General features: G+C 37.3%; 1 protein-coding gene across 1 annotated transcript; it reads right to left on the bottom strand.

Annotated features, from left to right (window-relative positions):
• Positions 1-1,073: 1,073 nt before the first annotated feature.
• On the bottom strand, positions 1,074-9,856 carry GJE1 (gap junction protein epsilon 1). The gene is given in 5 exon segments (XM_074334012.1): positions 1,074-1,354; positions 6,353-6,366; positions 7,933-8,030; positions 8,512-8,693; positions 9,814-9,856. Coding segments are annotated over 5 exon segments (618 nt in total).
• Between the last annotated feature and the right edge of the window lie 10,111 nt (positions 9,857-19,967).

The raw sequence follows: 19,967 nt of genomic DNA, 5'->3' as shown, positions 1-19,967 counted from the left end.
TGTGCATTTATGTGGAGAAAGCTTCAACGATTTAGAAATCCTAAATCTGGAAATTCATGATAGCAAACATAAGCTGAATAATACTGAAGAAAAAATTGGAAACCTCAATATCTGACTGACTCTACTTATTTCCCTAATAAGGCACCAGTATAAGGCAGTCATACATAAAGATTTTAAATGACATCAAATGAAGATGATTATTGGCAAGGCAGGCAGATAAAATGAAATGCGCTGAATTGATATAAAATTGCCTTTGAAGTAATTTTATAGCTATTTAGAAAGTCTAACTCAATATAAACATAATTTTTCCATTATAACAATCTTGAATGTAGAAGCTGTAGTTATAGGATATCTATGAGCACAGAGGTTTTTATTTTTTAACAAGAAAACTTCAGGCAACATTTTCCATAGCATTTTTTATTTACTTTGTGGCAATATTACCATAGCACTTAATATTAAAAATTTTAAGAAACAGTAGGTATAATATTAAAAATGTAATTGCTTCATTTCTTTAAGTTAGTGATCAAACGATAGAATGACTCTTTTAATAATTAATTTACAACTTTTGTGCTTAATTAAGTTGTACTTTAGATGGCTGCAAATATAATTACATCCTCAAATTTTAAGCTGCATGGTTCAGTGGACAGGGCAATGGCTTTATAATAAGGAGATCTAGATTCTAGTCTGGTTGCATGTCTTTAGGCCCATATATTAATCTCCCTGAGCCTCAATTTTCCATTCTATATAAAAGAGATAATAAAAGTTTCTCTGGTCACAAAATACTGTGATCAATTAAGATGTTGTATGTGATCAATTAAGTATTCCATGAAAGTATTATTTAAACATGAGCTAACATTAGTTCTATGTTTATTTTCTAATGCATGACAAATTTTTAAAAAATGAAATGTTTGTTCAAGAATATTTTATATTAGACATAAATTTCAGACACAGTGAGGTAAATTTAAATAATAGACATTTATGTTTGAAGTTGAGATACTCATTGAATAAGATAAAACTAAAGAAAAATGATTGATAAATAACTTTGACATGACAGTAGATGATAAACCTTTTGGTCACTGCTTCACTAGAAAGCATAATCTAAATATGATCTCAAAAAACTCAGCAACACATAATACCATTGTAATTACAGTAAATGTATACATTGCAAGGAGAAAAATGATCTTCTCAAGGTATTCTGGCCCCATACACTTTATAATAGTAAATTTTTTGCCAAGAGATCCAGTATCACACAGGTAGAGTGGCTTTACTTGGCAACCAAAGAGGTGAATCTGAAGCCAAAATGCTATCACCTCTAGACTAATACTTAATAAAATGGAGAGGATATAAATCACAGAATGCATTCTTTATTTTTTTTCGCTTGTATAAATGTTTACAATGGAAAATGGAAAATTTTGTTACAAATGGAAAGAACATGTAATCAGTTTGTCATTTAACATTGAAAGAACAGTGTACTTGTGATCCAAAGAAAAACTACGAGAGCTGAATGACCTAACCTATTCTTCTGGTCTCATGCCAATGGCTCCACGGTCCAATCCATTTACGCAAGTCAGAATCCAAAGAATTTTCCTTGGCATCTTCTTCTCCCTTAACCCACATATCCAATCTATCACTGAGTCCTGTCAAATTTATTTACCAAATAACTCCCAAATCTATACCCTTCTCTTCATTACTACCACCATATTCCAAGATACCATTATGTCTTACCTAGTCTACTGCTACTTTTCATATCCTCCCAACCAACAACCACACCTATACCTTTCTCTTCACTGGTATTCAGACATAATTTTGAACACCTACCCTCAATTCATATATATATATATATATATATATATATATATATATATATATACACATATATACATATATATATATATACATATATATATATTTTTTTTTTTCTTTTCCCCCCTACAAAATCTTTACAACTTTATTGATTACATTCCCCCAATTAATTTCCAAAACCCCGTGGCCATCTTGTGGTTACTGACTATTTTCTAATCCCCTCACCTTCCCCTTATCCCCACCCCCCTCCCATCTAGGAACCCTCAGTTTTTCCTCTATGTCTCCAAAACTGTTTCTGATTAGTTCATTCACTTATTCTTTTCTTTAGATTCCACATATAAGTGAGATCATATGGTATTTGTCTTTCTCTGTCTGACTTATTTCACTTAACATAATGTTCTCTAGGTCCATCCATGTTGTTGCAAATGGTAAGATTTCTTTCTTCTTTATGGCTGCATAATACTCCATTGTATAAATGTACCACAGTTTCTTAATCCAGTCATCTACCGATGGGCATTTCGGTTGTTTCCATGTCTTGGCTATTGTGTATAGTGCTGCAATAAACATAGGAGTGCATAAAGATTTTTGAATTAGAGTTTTGGATTTCTCCGGATAGATACCTAGGAGTGGAATTGCTGGATCATAAGGTAGTTCCATTTTCAGATTTTTGAGATACCTCCATACTGTTTTCCATAGTGGCTGCACCAATCTGCATTCCCACCAACAGTGCACCAGCGTTCCCTTTTCTCCACATCCACGCCAGCACTTGTTGTTTGTTGATTTATTGATGATAGCCATTTTGACTGGGGTGAGGTGGTATCTCATTGTGGTTTTTATTTGCATTTCTCTGATGGTTAGTGAGGTTGAGCATTTTTTCATATGTCTGTTTGCCAACTGTATGTCGTTTTAGAAAAATGTCTCTTCATGTCCTCTGCCCATTTTTTAATTGGGTTGTTTGTTTTTTTGGAGTTGAGTGAGTTTTTTTATAAATTTGTGATATTAACCCATTATCAGATATATGATAGGCAAATATCTTTTCCCATTCAGTAGGATCCCTTTTTGTTTTATTGATGGTTTCCTTTGCTGTGAAAAATCTTTTTAGTTTGATGTCATCCCACATGTTTATTTTTTCTCTTACTTCCCTCGCGAGAGGGGATATATCAGTAAAAATCTTACTCTGGGTAGTGTCTGTGAAGTTTCTTCCTATATTTTCTTCTACGAATTTTATGGTTTCAGATCTTACATTTAAGTCTTTAAGCCATTTTGAATTTATTTTTGTATATGGTGTAAGGAGGTGGTCCAGCTTCATTTTTTTGCATGTGTCTGTCCAGGTTTCCCAGCACCATTTATTGAATAGACTGTCTTTACCCCACCGTACATTCTTGCTTCCATTGTCGTAGATTAAATGGCCATATAGGCATGGATTTATTTCTGGACTCTCTATTCTGTTCCATTGATCTATGTGTCTGTTTTTATGCCAGTACCATGCTGTTTTGATTACTGTAGCCTTGTAGTATAATTTGATGTCAGGTATTGTTATACCTCCCACTTTGTTCTTATTTCTCAAGATTGCTGAGGCTATCCGGGGTCTTTTATGGTCCCACATAAATTTTAGGATTTATGTTCCATTTCTGTGAAAAACGTCATTGGTAGTTGAATGCGATGAATATGTATACTGCCTTAGGCAGCATGGACATTTTAACTATATTAATTCTTCCTATGCATGAACATGGTATGTGTTTCCATCAATTTGTATCTTCTTTCATTTCTTTCTTCAGGGTCTTATAATTTTCTGAGTACAGATCTTTTACTTCTTTGGTTAAATTTATTCCCAGGTATTTTGTAGTCTTTGAAGCAATTGTAAATGGGATTGTTTTTTTAATTTCCCCTTCTGATGTTTTATTATTAGTATATACAAATGCAACTGATTTCTGAATATTAATTTTGTATCCTGCTACTTTACTAACTTCATCTATTAGCTCTAATAGTTTCTTGGTGGAGTCCTTAGGGTTCTCTCTATATAGTATCATGTCATCTGCATATAATGACAATTTTACTTCCTCCTTACTGATTTGGATGCCTTTTATTTCTTTTTTCTTGTCTGATTGCTGTGGCTAGAACTTCCAGCACTATGTTGAATGGAAGTGGAGAAAGTGGGCAACCTTGCTTTGTTCCTGATCTTAAGGGTAATGGTTTTAGCTTTTCCCCATTGAGTATGATGTTAGCTCTGGGTTTATCATATATGGCCTTTATTATGTTGAGATATGATCCCTCTATTCCCACTTCCTTAAGGGTTTTGTATCATAAATGGCTGCTGGGTTTTATCAAATGCTTTTTCTGCATCTATTGATATGATCATGTGATTTTTATTTTTCATTTTGTTAATGTGGTGTATCACATTAATTGATTTGAGGATGTTGAACCAGCCTTGAATACCAGGGATAAATCCCATTTGATCATGGTGTATGATCTTTTTAATGTATTGCTGAATTCTGTTCGCTAATATTTTGTTGAGGATTTTTGCATCTATGTTCATTAGAGATATCGGCCTGTAGTTTTCTTTTTTTGTGGTGTCTTTGTCTGATTTTGGGATCAGGGTGATAGTGGCTTTGTAAAAAGTGTTTGGGAGCCTTCCCTCCTTCTGGATTTTTTGGAAGAGCTTGAGGAGAATAGGTGATAATTCTTTTTTGAACGTTTTGTAAAATTCACCTGTAAAGCCATCTGGTCCAGGGCTTTTGTTTGTTGGGAGATTGTTGATTACTGATTCAATTTCCCTGGTGGTAATCAGTCTATTCAGGTTTTCTGTTTCTTCTTGAGTTAGCCTTGGAAGGTTGTATGCCTCTAGAAAATTGTCCATTTCTTCCAGATTGTCAAATTTGTTGGCATATAGTTGCTCATAGTAATTTCTTAAATTTTTTTGTATTTCTGCAGTGTCTGTTGTCACTTCTCTTCTTTCATTTCTGATTTTATTAATTTGGGTCGTCTCTCTCTTTTTTTAAATGAGTCTGGATAAAGGTTTGTCGATTTTGTTTATCTTCTCTAAGAAACAACTCTTGGATTCATTGATCTTTAGTATTGTTTTTCTGGTTTCTATTTCATTTATTTCTGCTCTGATCTTTATTGTCTCCTTCCTTGTACTCCCTTTGGGCTTATTTTGCTGTTCTTTTTCCAGATCCCTTAAGTGTGAAGGTAAACTGTTGATTAGTGATTTTTCTTGTTTCTTTAGGTAGGCCTGCAATGCTATGAATTTCCCTCTTAGGACTGCTTTCGCTGCTTCCCATAGATTTTGGGTCATCGTGTTTTCATTTCGTTTGTCTCGAGATATCTTCTGATTTCTTCCTTGATTTCCTGGTTGACCCATTCATTATTTAGTAACATGTTATTCAGCCTCCATGAATTGGTATGTCTTCCAGTTTTTTTCCTGTAGTTCATTTCTAGTTTCATAGCACTGTGGTCAGAGAAGACAATTGGTATGATTTCAATTTTCTTACATTTATCTAACTTATGGTCTAACATATGGTCTATCTTGGAAAATGTTCCATTTGCGCTTGAGTAGAACGTGTATTCTGCAGCTTTGGGGTGAAGTGCTCTGAAAATATCGATTAAATCCAAGTGGTCCAATGTGTCATTTAAGGCTGTTGTTTCCATATTGATTTTCTGTCTGGAAGACCTGTCCCTTGTTGTCAGAGGTGTGTTGAAGTCCCCTACTATGATAGTGTTACTGTTGATCTCTGTTTTTATATCAGTCAGTATCTGTTTTATATATTTAGGTGCTCCTATGTTGGGTGCATAGATGTTTACTAGGGTTATGTCCTCTTGTTGGCTCGATCCCTTTATTATTATATAGTGCCCATCTTTGTCTTTTAATATGTTCTTCATTTTAAAGTCTATTTTGTCAGATATAAGTATTGCAACTCCAGCTTTTTTCTCATTTCCATGTGTATGAAATATCTTACTCCAACCCTTCACTTTCAGCCTGTGTGTGTCTTTTGATCTGAGGTGAGTCTTTTGTATACAGCATATACAAGGGTCTTGCTTTCTTATCCACTCAGCCATCCTATTTCTCTTGATTGGAGCATTTAATCCATTTACATTTAAAGTGATTATTGATAGGTACATAGTTATTGCCATTTTTAAATTTGTAGTTAGATTGTTTTCATCTTTCTTCTATTTATAGAAGTCCTTTTAGTATTTGTTGCAATGCTGGCTTGGTGGTGATAGATTCCTTTAGCTTATTCTTTTCTGGGCAGCTCTTTATCTCTCCATCAACTTTAAATGATAGCCTTGCTGGATAAAGCAATCTAGGTTGTAGGCCTTTGTTTTCCATCACTTTGAGTATCTCTGCCACTCCCTCCTGGCCTTCAATGTTTCTGTAGAAAGGTCGTTTGATAGTCTTATTGGAGTTCCCTTGTATGTAACCCTCTGTCTTTCTCTTGCTGCTTTTAGGATTCTCTCTTTGTCTTTAACCTTTGCCATTTTAACTATAATGTGTCTTGGTGTGGACCTGTTTGGGTTTATCCTGGTTGGAACTCTCTGCACTTTCTGGGGTTGTATGTTGGTTTCCTTCATCAGGTTAAGGAAGTTTTCAGACATTATTATTTCAAATATGTTCTCAATACCTTGCTTCCTCTCTTCACCTTCCTGGTATTCCTATGATGCACATGTTGTTGAGCTTGATGTTATCCCAGAGGTCTCTTAAACCATCTTCATTGTTTTTTATTCTTTATTCTTTCTGTTGTTCTGTTTGGGTGATCTCTGCTAACTTGTCTTCTAAGTCGCTGATTCGATCCTCTGCTTCATCTAACCTGCTGTTAATTGCTTCAAGTGTGTTCTTTATTTCAGTATTTGTGTTCTTCAGTTCAAACTGGTTGTTCATTATGATTTCTACATCCTTCTTTATGTCGTATCTAAGCTCCTTAAACATTCTTATCATCAGTGTTCTGAACTCTGTCTCTGATAGGTTGGTTACCTCTGTTTCATTCGGTTCCATTTCTGGAGGTTTCTTTTATTCTTTTATTTGGGACATGTTTCTTTGTTTCCCCATTCTGGCTGACTCTCTGTGTTTGCTTCGATGTATTAGGTAGATCCCCTAGAGTTCTTAGTTCTTGCTGGGTTATCTTATGTAGTATTTGTCCTTTATAATTGACTTGCGCTACTTCCTTCTTCTCCTCTGTATGTGCTCCAAAGGTGACTCTTGTGTTTGTATATTGTCCTGTTAAAGAAGATCTTTAATTGCTTTTCGCTTGTGATAGGTTGGGTTAGCTCCTACGTTGACTAGTTGTGAGACTTGGCTCTGCCCACCCCAGGGTGTTGTGCTGCATGGGGGTTCACCACTTAAATGTGGTTTGGCCTCTATGGACTCTTGTGCCTGTAGAGAATTCCCTCTGGGTGTGTCACTTGTAGGTCAAACCTGGTAATACTCTGGTTTGGTCTGGAGTTGGCCTCTGCGTGTGTTGAATCTTGTGCCTCTTAAGCTGGGCCCTGGTAGGGCAATTTCAGAACAAAGCAAATCACCAAGCACAACAACAACAAGAACAACAACAAAGAAAAAATCAAATACCTTCATATGTAAAAACAACCGACAACTCACACTCAACACAGGCAAAGATATCAAAGATATAAAAGAAAAACAAAACAAAACAAAAAAAAGCAGCGCCATTCTTGGCTTAAGCCTACCAAGTAATCTCCAGGTTGTCTTCTGCTGTACCAAAGAGTCCTCTGTGTAGTGTGCAGGCAGAGCCGGTCACCTGGTGCCCAGAGTGACGTTGGGACTACAGATTTAGATGAGTGGGGCTGAGGGGTCTGGATGGTAGTTTCTACAAAGTCACTGCAGTTTCTGCCCTTGCCTGCACATATGCTCACTGAGAGTAGCACCAATAGCCCTGTGTCCAGTTCTCCTGAGTCTTAGGGCACTTCTTCCGTGTGTGTGTGTGTGTGTGTGTGTGTGTGTGTGTGTGTGTGGCGGGTGGGAGATTTCTGAGCTGCTGAAAGCCCGGAGCTGCGTCTGCTGCCTACTGCTGATCCCTGGGAGTGCTTCCACGATTGTAATTGCTCTGCCCTAGGCAGGCCAGAAAGGGTGGGGGCTGGGGATGGAGGGGTCTTCTCTCTCCCAACCCAGCCGTGTCACACTGAAGAATGCACTCTTGTTTGATGCTTTTACATGCAGCATAAAGATGGAAACTACCTCCAGGAGCCAGGACAATCACTAGCTGTAATGCCCAGAACACCTAAAGTGTGTCAGAAATATCTTAGTCAAATCAATCAACATATAACGAAAAATACACTTAAAAAAAATCACTGATTTTGAAGAGAAGCTAAAAGTTCTAAGTTTCATAAGTCTTATAACAAAAATAATGTCATAAAAGTACTGATGTTGAACTTATCTCATTTAATTGTGAAAATGTAGTAATATTTTACTATCATCACCTACCAGTTACTAATAATGATGAAGTACCTACCCAATTTCTATTTTCTAATTACAAGCCAGGAGTATAATTCTAACAGCAACAGATAATAAAATACTGGAATTCGAAGAAAGTTGGAACCGACTCAAACTAACTTACCTGAAAGAAACAGCTGGTTTAAAAAAGTAATAATTCTGGAAATAATACCTGCTAAGGTATTCTTCATCTTATTATAACATTTTACATTTAAAAAGAAAAGAATTTTATGTGGTGTAGAATAAGTTTTATGTGTACCCAGAAAAACTTGTGGAGTGATTGGTCTGAACTGTTTGTAACAGAGGAAGTTTATTTCTCTGCTGTCTGGATCACAACTGAAGTGCAAAACCTCATTCCCATAGACTGCAAACTAACACTCCACAAAAAAGAACATTCAGAGACATCCAAAGAAAAGGGTGTGGGATTGACCCATCACAGTTGGCGGCTTCACTGTTACAATTTTAGGGAGAAAAAAAATAGTTTAAGAACAAACATTAAAGGAGGATATTTTAAAGGATTTTTTCATTATGACATTTTAAAAAGTTTAAGATTCATGAAGTTTTGAGGCAAGAAAGAACCTTAGAGATCATTAAGCTCAATGGAAATCCTGTATTATGAGATTTCTCTCCTCTTCACTCTGAAGATATAAAATGCAACAGTCAAATAGGAACACTTTACTAATCAAATGTATAATTTTGGAAATACGTAAAAAGCTTTAAATTCAATGAACATTCCCTACCCCTGTAATCCTTTTGCAATAAAACTCAAGGGAATCTTAAAATATCTAGGACCTCTTTTGGAAAATTAGATAACAAATCCAATATTAAACTCATAGCAGTACTAACCAACCAAATAATATTTAATTGTCATTACAGTCTATTTTCTACTTTATCAATGTGGGGACAGAGTCCCAGAGAGCAATTTCCAGGCGCTCGGCCTCACGTGGAAAGGTGCCGACTTTGTTATGAGACAGCCATCAGCTGTAATCAGATGGCCATCCACTGTGGCTGGTGGCCATCAGCTGTTACCAGTTAACCATTAGCCACTAATATAACTGCCGTGGCTACACTAGGGGGTAGTTGGTGGGTTGGTGGGCAGAGAAGAGGAGGGCAGATTGCAGATCATGTGGATCCTACTTCCTGTGTCTTTCCTGGCAGCCACCTAGGCTGGGGTACATGAAAACCCCTTGTTGGGGTACTGGTGGATGTTTGCTTTTGTGTCTCGACCAGCCGCCGTTGAGAACTTGGTGGTATGACTCCTCTATCTATGGCTCTGTTGGTGTTCTTTTTTGGCCTCACCATATTTTGTGTTCTTGTGTGGGGAGCAGGTGCTGAGACCCTGCATGACAATCAAATTGAGCGTGAGTTACTTAAAATGTCAACAGCTAAAAGTACTTCCTGAATTATTCTAGTTATAGTTTTAAATTCAGAATATTTTGAAGAACATGGTTAATACTCGTATTACTCTTAATATATATGTAGAGGAACATATCAACAGTCATGCAAATCAGGTTAAAATACACAGATACAACTCATTCAAATTTTTTTTGCTGTTGTTGTTTGCATAATACTTACACATCTTTCATAGAAGTTTTTGATGTAATTTAGAGACATGTGTCAGGAGATATTATCCTGGCATCCCTGTAGGTTAATTCTAGACCCCCTGCAAATTTCTCTCCCTTCCCTCTTCTTTTGTCTTTTTTCCCCCCATAGATCTCTCGGGCGCCTGTCACCTTCACTATCTTTCCAAAACAAAATGAAAACAAAGAAACAAAAGCTGAGGGCATGTGGTCAATCTAATAAACCCTTGCTTTACACTGTCAGCACAGCCAGCCAGCCAGACAGGTGTGCCAGCAAAGCAAGAGGCCAGCCAGACAAGGGCTCTGAGCACTCAATGCCTCTCAGTTACCTGAAAATTATAATTCAGTGAACTCTTTAGCTTAGAGTTTTGTCTGAAAAGTCAAGCAATCTATTTTTTTTCCATGTAGGTATGTCTGAAAAGATAAGTACATGGGAATTAGTCCTGATTCTTTCTTACTTACTTTAATGAAATAGAACTACTTTCTGGAAAGTTTAAGAAATCATAACATTGGCTATGATGGCTATTATGTTATTGAATATTATGGTTGTGTTGCTATATTCTTCCTTTGGCTGAATGCTTACCACAGATAGGGAAAAATCTGCAGTTAGATTTCTGGTCTAAGGAAACATGTCAGGCACTCTTAATCCAGAGGAGACCAGGGTCTAGTACATATCAATCCTGGCTTCCTTTTCTTTTGTCTTTTAGTAGATATATCATCCACTAGACATTGTTACAGGTGCTGATGATCAGCGGGGGTGAAGACAGACAAAAAGCTGCCTTCAAACTGATACATCTGCATAATATCTTCCATCCACCGAGAACGCCATTCAGCCAATGTATCAAATCTACTTTCTTCACCTGCCTTTCTCATCTTAGTTTTGTTTGTGATCTGCGAAAGTTGTGACTTCAGACAACTTCATTGCTCTCCTCAGCCAGTGGAGAAGTGACTGCATAACACATGTAATTGTAATCAATAGGCAAGGGGAGAGGCCTTGTTGAGTCAGAGTGTTGTCCTGGATAGGAAAAAAATCAGGGGTGTAGGAAGAGACATTGATGTATATTTTCATCTCCTCAGAAACAGAATTCCAGGTTTATTGTGTGTTAATTCCTTCAAAGAGGTATCCAAAAGTTCAAACATTCCTTCACATGGGAGGAATTCTGCTTTGACTTCTATTATTGTACAGTAATGATTTTTTAAATTTAAATAAATACCATGTGTGGGGACAGAGCCCCAGAGAGCAGTTTCCAGGCTCTCGGCCTCACATAGAAAGGTGCTGGCTCAGGTAGTAAATGGCCATCAACTGTGATTGGATGGCCATCAGCTGTGGCTAGTTGGCCATCAGCTGTAACCAGTGAGCCATTGGCCACTAATATAACTGTTGTGGCTACACTAGCGGCAAACGGGGGCTAGCAAGAAGATGGTGGCTGAGCTAGCAAGAGTGGATTGCAGAGAGGCGGATGCCGCCAGCGAGAATATAGTGATATGATTCCCCTACTTATGGCTCCATAGGTATTCCTTTTTGGCTTCACCATATCCTGCGTTCTTATGTGGGGAGCGGGAGCAGAGACCCCGCAGGCCGTCCCGCATGACACCATGTTTCTCCGAAAATAAGACCTAGCCAGACCATCAGCTCTAATGTATTTTTTGGAGCAAAAATTAATATAAGACCCAGTCTTATTTCACTATACTATAAGACTGGGTCTTATATAATATAGTATAATATAATACCAGGTCTCATATTAATTTTTGCTCCAGAAATATGCATTAGAGCTGATGGTCCAGCTAGGTCTTATTTTCGGGGAAACACAGTATATACTAGTGTCAGATGTGTAAAAATCATTAAAGTCTTCATGTGTTCTTTCAGAGATGGACAAAATAGACTTGAACTGTAATAACATGTGAAGAAGAGAAAAATGCATCATGATTTTCATTGCTGAGATCTTCAAAGGGCCAAACAAATAGTATTGGTCTTCCCCTCATAGATTATGACCCAACTGAATCATAAGACTAATGAATATGGCAGATAGAGGCCAACATATCACTCTTATTACCATGAAGATTAGGTTGCAGGAGGGACCTGGCTTATCTCTTTGGGAAAATGATTCTTAGATATACTGCAGACCTGGTCAATGCCGTATCATGGCTACCTTTCCTGCATGGAGTGCCTCCCGACCTCTATAAGATTCATGCATGAGACAAGCAGAGTAGAGCTTCTGAGCTCTGTGGGCAATTTCCTCCCAAGAGGAAAGTGCTAAGAGATAAGTGATGTATGCTGAGTTTTACCTTCCAAATGTGAGGTAAACTCACCAGAGAAGACAGCAGGTATAGTGAGGCTGGCCTCACATGGACAGCAGTGGGTAGGGCTGTTAATTCAGGTGACAACTTGAGCTTCTTTAGATGAAAACAGTTGCAGGGTTCCAAAAGCAGTAAAAGAGGGCAATCCCCAATGTGTAAAGTATTATTTACTCCTCTGTTTGCTAATGTTACATTAGGCAAAGCAAGTTATAGTGTCAACCCAGGTTCAAGAAATAGCTCCTGCCTCTTGATGGATCTGCAGTCACATTGTAGGGGTGTCGGTGCAGGACTGAAAAAAATTTGTAGGTAATTTTGTATTTTACCAGTGTTCCCTCTGATCACATATATTCGTATCTCACCCACATGTCTTCAGTCTCATCCCAGGATGTCAAAACTCTCATCTAGTTATAGGATTAGGGCAGAGGTCCAGGGTTTTGTGATTTGCACCATGTGCACATCTGGATGTGGCTGAGATGTAGCTCCCATCGTGCAGGAGCTAATGAAACACAAAGAAAAGTCATTTTCCATAGAACATCAATGTAGAATGGTGATACAAGGGAAGCATGACTTCAATAGACACTTCCACCTCAAATGTGGAAGAGTAGAAGGCACACTGGTGTCGCGAGTCCATAATAGTTCTGAAGTCTGAAGGCAAGGAAGATACTACCAATTCTCCCTACTCCGGAGGAAGGAGAATGTTCCGTGACTAAGGCATTAGTCCTAGTCCCTGCTATCTAGTCACCTGCGCTCTGCTGCTGAATGGAAGTGGATCCCTGGTACTTCGTGTCCTTGACCTGTGGCTCCATCCTCTGGGTTCTTTCTTAGCTGAAAACATCTTCCCCTTTTCATGAAAAACAATGACTATTTGAAGCAGAGTAGCTTTTTCAAACTGCTTCCTGTTAGAAGCAAGTTGGGTGACCGGAAGTCTTTTTTACAATTTGACAAATATCTGTCCCTTTAACTCCAAACTTGTCTTGTAGTCCTTTTGTTGGCACAACTCTCTTAATCTTTTTTTGAGTTTTTTACATACCAGATTTAATTTGAAAAAAAGTCCTACCCAATGTTATTTTAAAAATCATGCCTCTTCCTATATGTATAAATTTACTGCTATTTCTGAAATAGGCTTCTCTGAGTCCATGCTTTTTAAGAATTTTAGAAACATTTTGTCTAATTGAGGTGGCCATTAGGCATAGCTTAAATAGTTGAGGCCTTATGAAACAATGTTATGCCATTCCATTGAGTTGGTTTTTACCCTGAGACCATGTCTTATGTCAGAAATTTTTACTGGCTAGGGACACTAGGCATAAATAAATAAATAAATAAATAAATAAATAAATAAACAATAAGAATTTTCATGTAGCAAGTCCCAAGCCCCAAGCTTCTATGTTTCCCCAAAAGTTTGCTTGCAAACTCATCTCTAGGCTCTTTCATTAGGCAATCTCTCTTGTTTTATAACTTATCAAATGTGGCTAGGTGTACCAAACTGTTACTTCTTGTGTTTCTCTGGATTGCTCCTTTAACCAAACCCCAAATTTCATTAGCACATTTTTTATCTTCTAAGATATTTCAGGTGATTTTTGTGCCACTTTTTTTCCCCTGCTACATAATAAGGATCCTTATAGTTCCAGCCTGCTACAGTAATTTCCTCACTGCTTTCCCAGCCTCCGTTAAGAGTTTCTCTTTGCTTTTCCTGCCTTTGGCAGTGCTTTTGTTGTTGTTGTTTTTCCACCCTCTGCCTCCTGCCTGGTCCCAAAGATGATGCCACATTGTTGGGTTTTTGTTATAGCAGCACCTAACCCTTGATATCTGTATCTGTTAAGAATTTTTTCACAAACTGCTCTCACATGTAAGGTCCAAACCACCAGCATTTATTTAGCTCATGGTTTGAGTGGTCATTTTTCCAGGTATGGGCTGATTCAGTTGTTCTCTGCTATGCTCTCACACACATATGTGTTCAGCCGGCAGGATTGCCTAGGATGATTTCACTCACATGTTTGGTGCTTGGCAGGCTTTGACTAGAATGATCCTGGTGCCTGAGGCCTGTGTCTTTTCATGCTGGAGACTAGCCCAGGTTTCTTCCTATGGTGGCAATTGCAGAGTTCCAAAAGCAGCAAGAATGGAAATGTTCAAACATGCAAGAGCTTTTCAAGCCTCTACTTGCTTCATGGTCTCTAAGTTCCATGAGTCAAAGCTAGTCTTCTGGCAAACCTGGAATCCAGCTCTTAATAAGAAGATCTGAAGTCACATTTTAATAGCATGGATGTGGAGAGGTGAAGAATTTGTAGTGATTTTGATTTTACAATCTACCACATGACTAGGGGCATTAATTGAGTAAATCTAACATTCCAGAATCTTGCCTGATTCAAATTGTAATTGAGGAATCATGGGTATATGGTTTCTTTCTAGACAAACCTAGACTCAGGAAATGAGAACTAAAGTTGGAAGTCATGCCTGTGTGCTGTTACGCTGAGCCCCTCCTTCCTGATGTGAAAGGAACATGAAAAGGTCTAGAGCAAATGGGGAAAAGAAGAAAAATGTACTCTCCTACAATAAAAATCTAATAGTAATGTACGAGTATTATGCTTGTTGAATGTTTTCTATTTGCTAATAAGTGCTTTAAACAAACTATCTCCCTGAATTCTTACAACTCCATAAAGTATGTACTCTTATAGGTACAATTTGCAGATGAGGTTTAGAGGGTTTAAGGAATTTATCCAAAGCTATAGTTAGCAAGTGGCAAAAACAGGTAGTGAAAGATAGTGAATGAGTTGCTTTTTATTAACTTGTAGGCTATAGGGCACATGATAATATTATTAGGTTGATTGATGAGACCCTAAAACATGGAAATTAAGGGGAACTAAGCTCAGACTTTCTTCTCTTCTTCTGGAAAGAGCTTAGGGGTTATTGGAGTATACAGGGGCTGGAGAGTGCCGCAGAGGTTGGCCCTTAGCCTTTAGTCCTTGGCCCTGATCTGGCTCCTGGCCAGATCTCACTGTGAAGAGGAGAGGCTAAGCAGAGAACTAACCCAATATAGTGTGTGTCAGGGAAGGGCTTGCGAAGCATGAAGGACTTCACAGAAATGAATCCAGCTAATGTTTCTCATTTTGCATCAATGTAAGGAGGAAGGAGCACATGGTCTCTAAGATCAGGGGCTCCGGAATCAGAAAAACTATGTTTGAACCCTGGTTTGACCACTGGGCTTGATTTGAGATTTCAAGAAAATTATTTGCCATCTCTGAATCTATTTCTCCAACTGAGGATTACAATAGCATTTATCTCATGGGGTTGCTATACATGGATTATTAAAAGACTTGGAACATTCCTCCTGTCTTTAATGAGGGTCTGAACCATCTATCATTTTCTATTCATTTTCCCTTTTCATGTAGCTAACAGAAAATTAATAATCTTTCTTAAGTAAGGAAGAGTCATTATTTTCTTCATTGTAAAGAACCTTCATGTTGGCCAGAGTATGAACGTTTTCAGACATGATGAATGACATTCACAAATCCCATGTCCTTTTACAGTATCTCTTCTCTCTCTCCCTATTCCTGTCTAATCTTTTTTTTTTTTTTTTTTGGGAGGGGGTGACTCTTCCTCTAGAGTTTATTAAGATGCCAAAACATGGACTTCTGCTCAACAATGACTAGTGGGATTGAACCCCAGTGAGGCTTTGAGAAAATTTATTCATTTAAATTTACTTCTGCTCTCCCAGCCCCAAAGATTTAAAAAATGACCAGGACACCTCCATCAATTTCCTAAGTAAATGGCCTGAAATTTGAGGCAACCATAACAGCTTGCTTGCTCAAACTTGCGAAAAGCTTTTAACTTCAGACGTGTGTGAAGTCAAGCTCAGATCTACCACTACTACAACACACACACACACACACACACACACACACACACACACACACACACTGCTGACATTTTTTATCACTATCTTCCAGTACTATAAACCCTGAAAGTTACGTATGATCTTTTGACAGATATTCTTGGCGTCCTAAAATTTCTGAGATTAAAAATATTTAAGACCTGTGTGGTTTAATCTAGAAAGGGGGTAAAACTTAATTTAATGCAGAACCCAAGAAAGGATTGAATGAAATAACAGTATAGAAAAGCATTACTCATGATAGCTAACACATGAAAATGAATCCATAACCGTTATTTATTACTTTTCATAATCTGCTCCAATTAGTATTTTAAAATCTAGTTACATGTATTGCCTTAGAGCTTTGCTTTTCTATGTGTTTGTATTTATTCACCCATTTTCTTCATTCACTTAATAAATATTGAGCACCTACAGTACCAGCTACTCTGTAAGGTGTTAGAAACGTGTGAGAATAATGTAGCCCCTGCCTTCACAGGGCTTACATAAGAGCATGCGTGCCTGCGTGCATATGTATAAATGTATATGGTTGACATTTATACTGCTGAGAATTTGCTTAAAACGAGGATGACTTATATTGAATCCTTCAGAGTACAGTCCCAAACTATCTTGGCTTATTTTATATCTGTCACAAAAAGAAAACTGATCTCTGTATAAGTTTCCTCTCTAAGATCCTTTCATTTTCAGAATTTTGCATTATGTTATAATAATTTACCTTCTTTTTCATGAGATAGTCAATCACTGTTGAATGGGATGGAATAAAGTTCATTTTAGGTACTGACAATATTATAGTATGTTTCACAGAAGGACAGCTGAGATAAGGCAATCTGGGTAACTGCCTCAATTCATAAATCACAATCTTAAACCAATTCGCATCTCATTGAAATCTCTGACCTGCCAAAATTGGCTTTGTCTTTCTGCATGAATAATTTATATTTTCTAGAATGGAATTGGGATAGCTTAGAAGAAAGGGTCAATAACCAATGATGTTGTTTTAGGCAAATGATATAATCTTCTGGATTGCATTTCCATTCATCCAAAAGGAATAGACTAGATTCTACAATCTGTAAATAATTTCACAGTTCTGTGGTTTTATGATGCTAAGTCTTATAACTATACTAGGAACTATTGTACTAGCTTTGAAATTTATTCTAAGTGATTTGTATTGTGCCAGTATTGCTTGAACTAATGGTAAAATCAAAGGCCTCATTTTTTCTTTATCAATAAGTTTGTATTTCAAATATCTCTAAATCACATGATTTCTATTTATAGGACACATATGCCTTATTTCTTTTTCCAATACTCCACCCATATAGTCAAGCTCCATAGGAGAACACAGCCTGTAAATCCAGAAGACTTGAGTTTGTGTCTTTTTCTCCCATTACTGGCTGTTATTTAAGCATTCTGTGTTAACTCTGTGACTTTTAGGTTTCCCATCTGTAAAATGGGAAAATTATTCTTACCTACTAGATTCATTGTAATTAAATAAGAGAATATATGGGATAACATCTAGCATAGCACCTGATAGAAAGTTGGTTTCTCAGTAAATGTGATCTCTGCTCTTGTTATGGAGACTAGACTCATTCTATCAAGCTTTAGAGGAAATATACCAAATAGGTAAAAACTTGGGTTCTTGAATCAGCAAACAGATTTAAATCATAGCTTATTATGAAAATACTTTTGGAAAATTACCTAACAACTTCAATCTTCAGTTTTCTCATCTACTTGGAAATTGTTGAGCTCTCTGGATCTGTGGATTCGTTTTCAACAAATTTGAGGGGGAAAATCAACCATTGTTTCTTTAGATAGTTTTTCTGTCCTCTTCCCCTTTTATTCTAGCATTCCAATTACAAATATGCTAGACTGCTTGATATGGTCCCAAATACCTGACTCTCTCTATAAACGTTTTTTTTTCTCATTGTGTTTCATTGCGAATAGTTATTATACTAGTAGTTATTATGCTGATCTTTTCTTCTACACGATCTCATTGAGGTTAATCTCACTCAGGGAATTTTTCATTTCTGATATTTTAACCTCTAAGTCAGGGATCAAAGAACTATTGCCCCTGGATCAGACACCACTTTTGTAAAATACAGATTTATTGCAGCATAGTCATGCCCATTCACATTCATTTATGTATTGTCCATGGTCGTTTTTGTGCTACAAGGTCAGAGTCGAATAGTTGCAACTGAGCTCATATGGTCCTAAAATATTGACTGTTTGGCACTATAAGGAAAAATTTGCCAAACTTTTTAGAGCCAACTCTTCTCTAGAAGTTGAATTTGGGTCTTTTTATAATCTTCCATCTCTCTAATCAGAATGTTAATATTTTCCTCTACCCTTTGATGGGTAGATGGAACATATTTTGATAGATGTGTAATGTCCTTGTTTTCTAGTTCCAATATTTCTGTCATTTTTTGTGTCTATTTCTAATGATCAATTTTCTCCTCATTATGGGTTGTATTTTCCTGCTTTTTATATACTTGGTGATTTTTAACTGACTGCCTGACTTTTTTTTGGTTGGTGTATTTTATTGTCTCCCTTTCAATTGTGTTAGAATTTTTTCTGGCATGCAGATAGGTTACTGGAATCAGTTGGATACCTTTGAGTCTTGGTTTAAATTTTGTTAACATGGGTTTAGATTAGCTTGTGGTATAGGGCACATTTAGCCTCAAAACTATGGTAATATGCTTCTGAGTATTCTACAAGACGCACATGGCATTACAAGGTCTTTCTCCTCTGGCTGTGTAGACACAAACTACTCTGAGTCTAGTCTGTATTTCAAATCATTATGGGTATTTCTTTCTCTGGCCTTGGGATGTTGTTCTCATGTGTGAGCTGATCAGTACTCAGTCAAAACCTCAAGTGGACCCCTGCAGGTCTCTGGAGTCCTTTCTCTTTGGCTCCCACCGTTGTAGTACTTTGCCCTTCCAATTCTAGCCATCCTCAAACACTGACCTCTGGTTCTCAATTCAGTGAGGCCACTGGGCTCAGTTAGGGTTTCTGCCTCCTAAGCAGCAGCCAGAAAGTTGCCTCTCGGCAGTAAGCTCAGTGCAATCAGGACTTGCCTGGTTTGTTTCCCTCTTCTCAGTGATTACAGCCCTGTCCTGCTTGTTTTCCAAAGGCTGTTTCATGTTTTACAATGATTGTTACACTTTCAGATTCGGTTTTCTAGTTGTTTAAAGCAGTAAGCAGAAAAGAACACCCAATCCTCATTACTCCATTTCTACCAGAACACAAAAGCCTTTTAAACTGGTTTCATGGTTCTCAACAATGTTCTGAAAAGCTAAGATCATGTGACCTCTGAATAAATATAATGGCAATTTTGCAGCATTTGTAATAAGTAGATCTTACTTTGTACTTAAAATTAAGAAGTCAACAGAGTTCCCCAAGTGTCAAGTAGTATGTGGTCGGTAATAAACCAGGCAATGTAGATAGTTTAGTAAAGTTTTTATGATTAAGGAGTCTGAAACCCTTCATTTCAAGTTCTATGATTTATTAATTGTGTGATATTGGATACGCTCTGTTCCTCCTACCCCCAAATTTCAATTTCCCACCTAGAGCATAAAAATAATAATATCCACCTTCTAGGGTTGCTGTTAGGGTTAAATGAGATAGGTTATGTAAATTATTTAATATATTACTTTGCACTGTAAGTACCAAATTATTGTAAAAAGATTATTATATTGTTGTTGTTGATGTGATTGTTATCGAGAAATTGGTCATTTGTTGTACTGAAGATGGGTCTATGAAACTTTTATTTCCCACCATGCTGGAGTCCTTGAGAATTCTTTGTGCTTTATGTTTTGGCTGAAAGCAGACAGATTTACTTGGCCACAATCAACTAGACCAGCTCTTAAGTCACCAGACAAAGCTTGCCATGAATAAGCTTGATATAGAAGGCCATGCCTAATGAGATGTTCTTATTTAGATGGGGAGGGCTGACCTAGTCCCATCTCCTTTC

This window comes from Rhinolophus sinicus, linkage group LG05, assembly GCF_036562045.2.
Source record: "Rhinolophus sinicus isolate RSC01 linkage group LG05, ASM3656204v1, whole genome shotgun sequence".
NCBI classification, from domain to species: domain Eukaryota; kingdom Metazoa; phylum Chordata; class Mammalia; order Chiroptera; family Rhinolophidae; genus Rhinolophus; species Rhinolophus sinicus.
The sequence above is the reverse complement of the archived record's forward strand: the minus strand, read 5'-3'. Positions and strand labels throughout refer to the sequence as shown.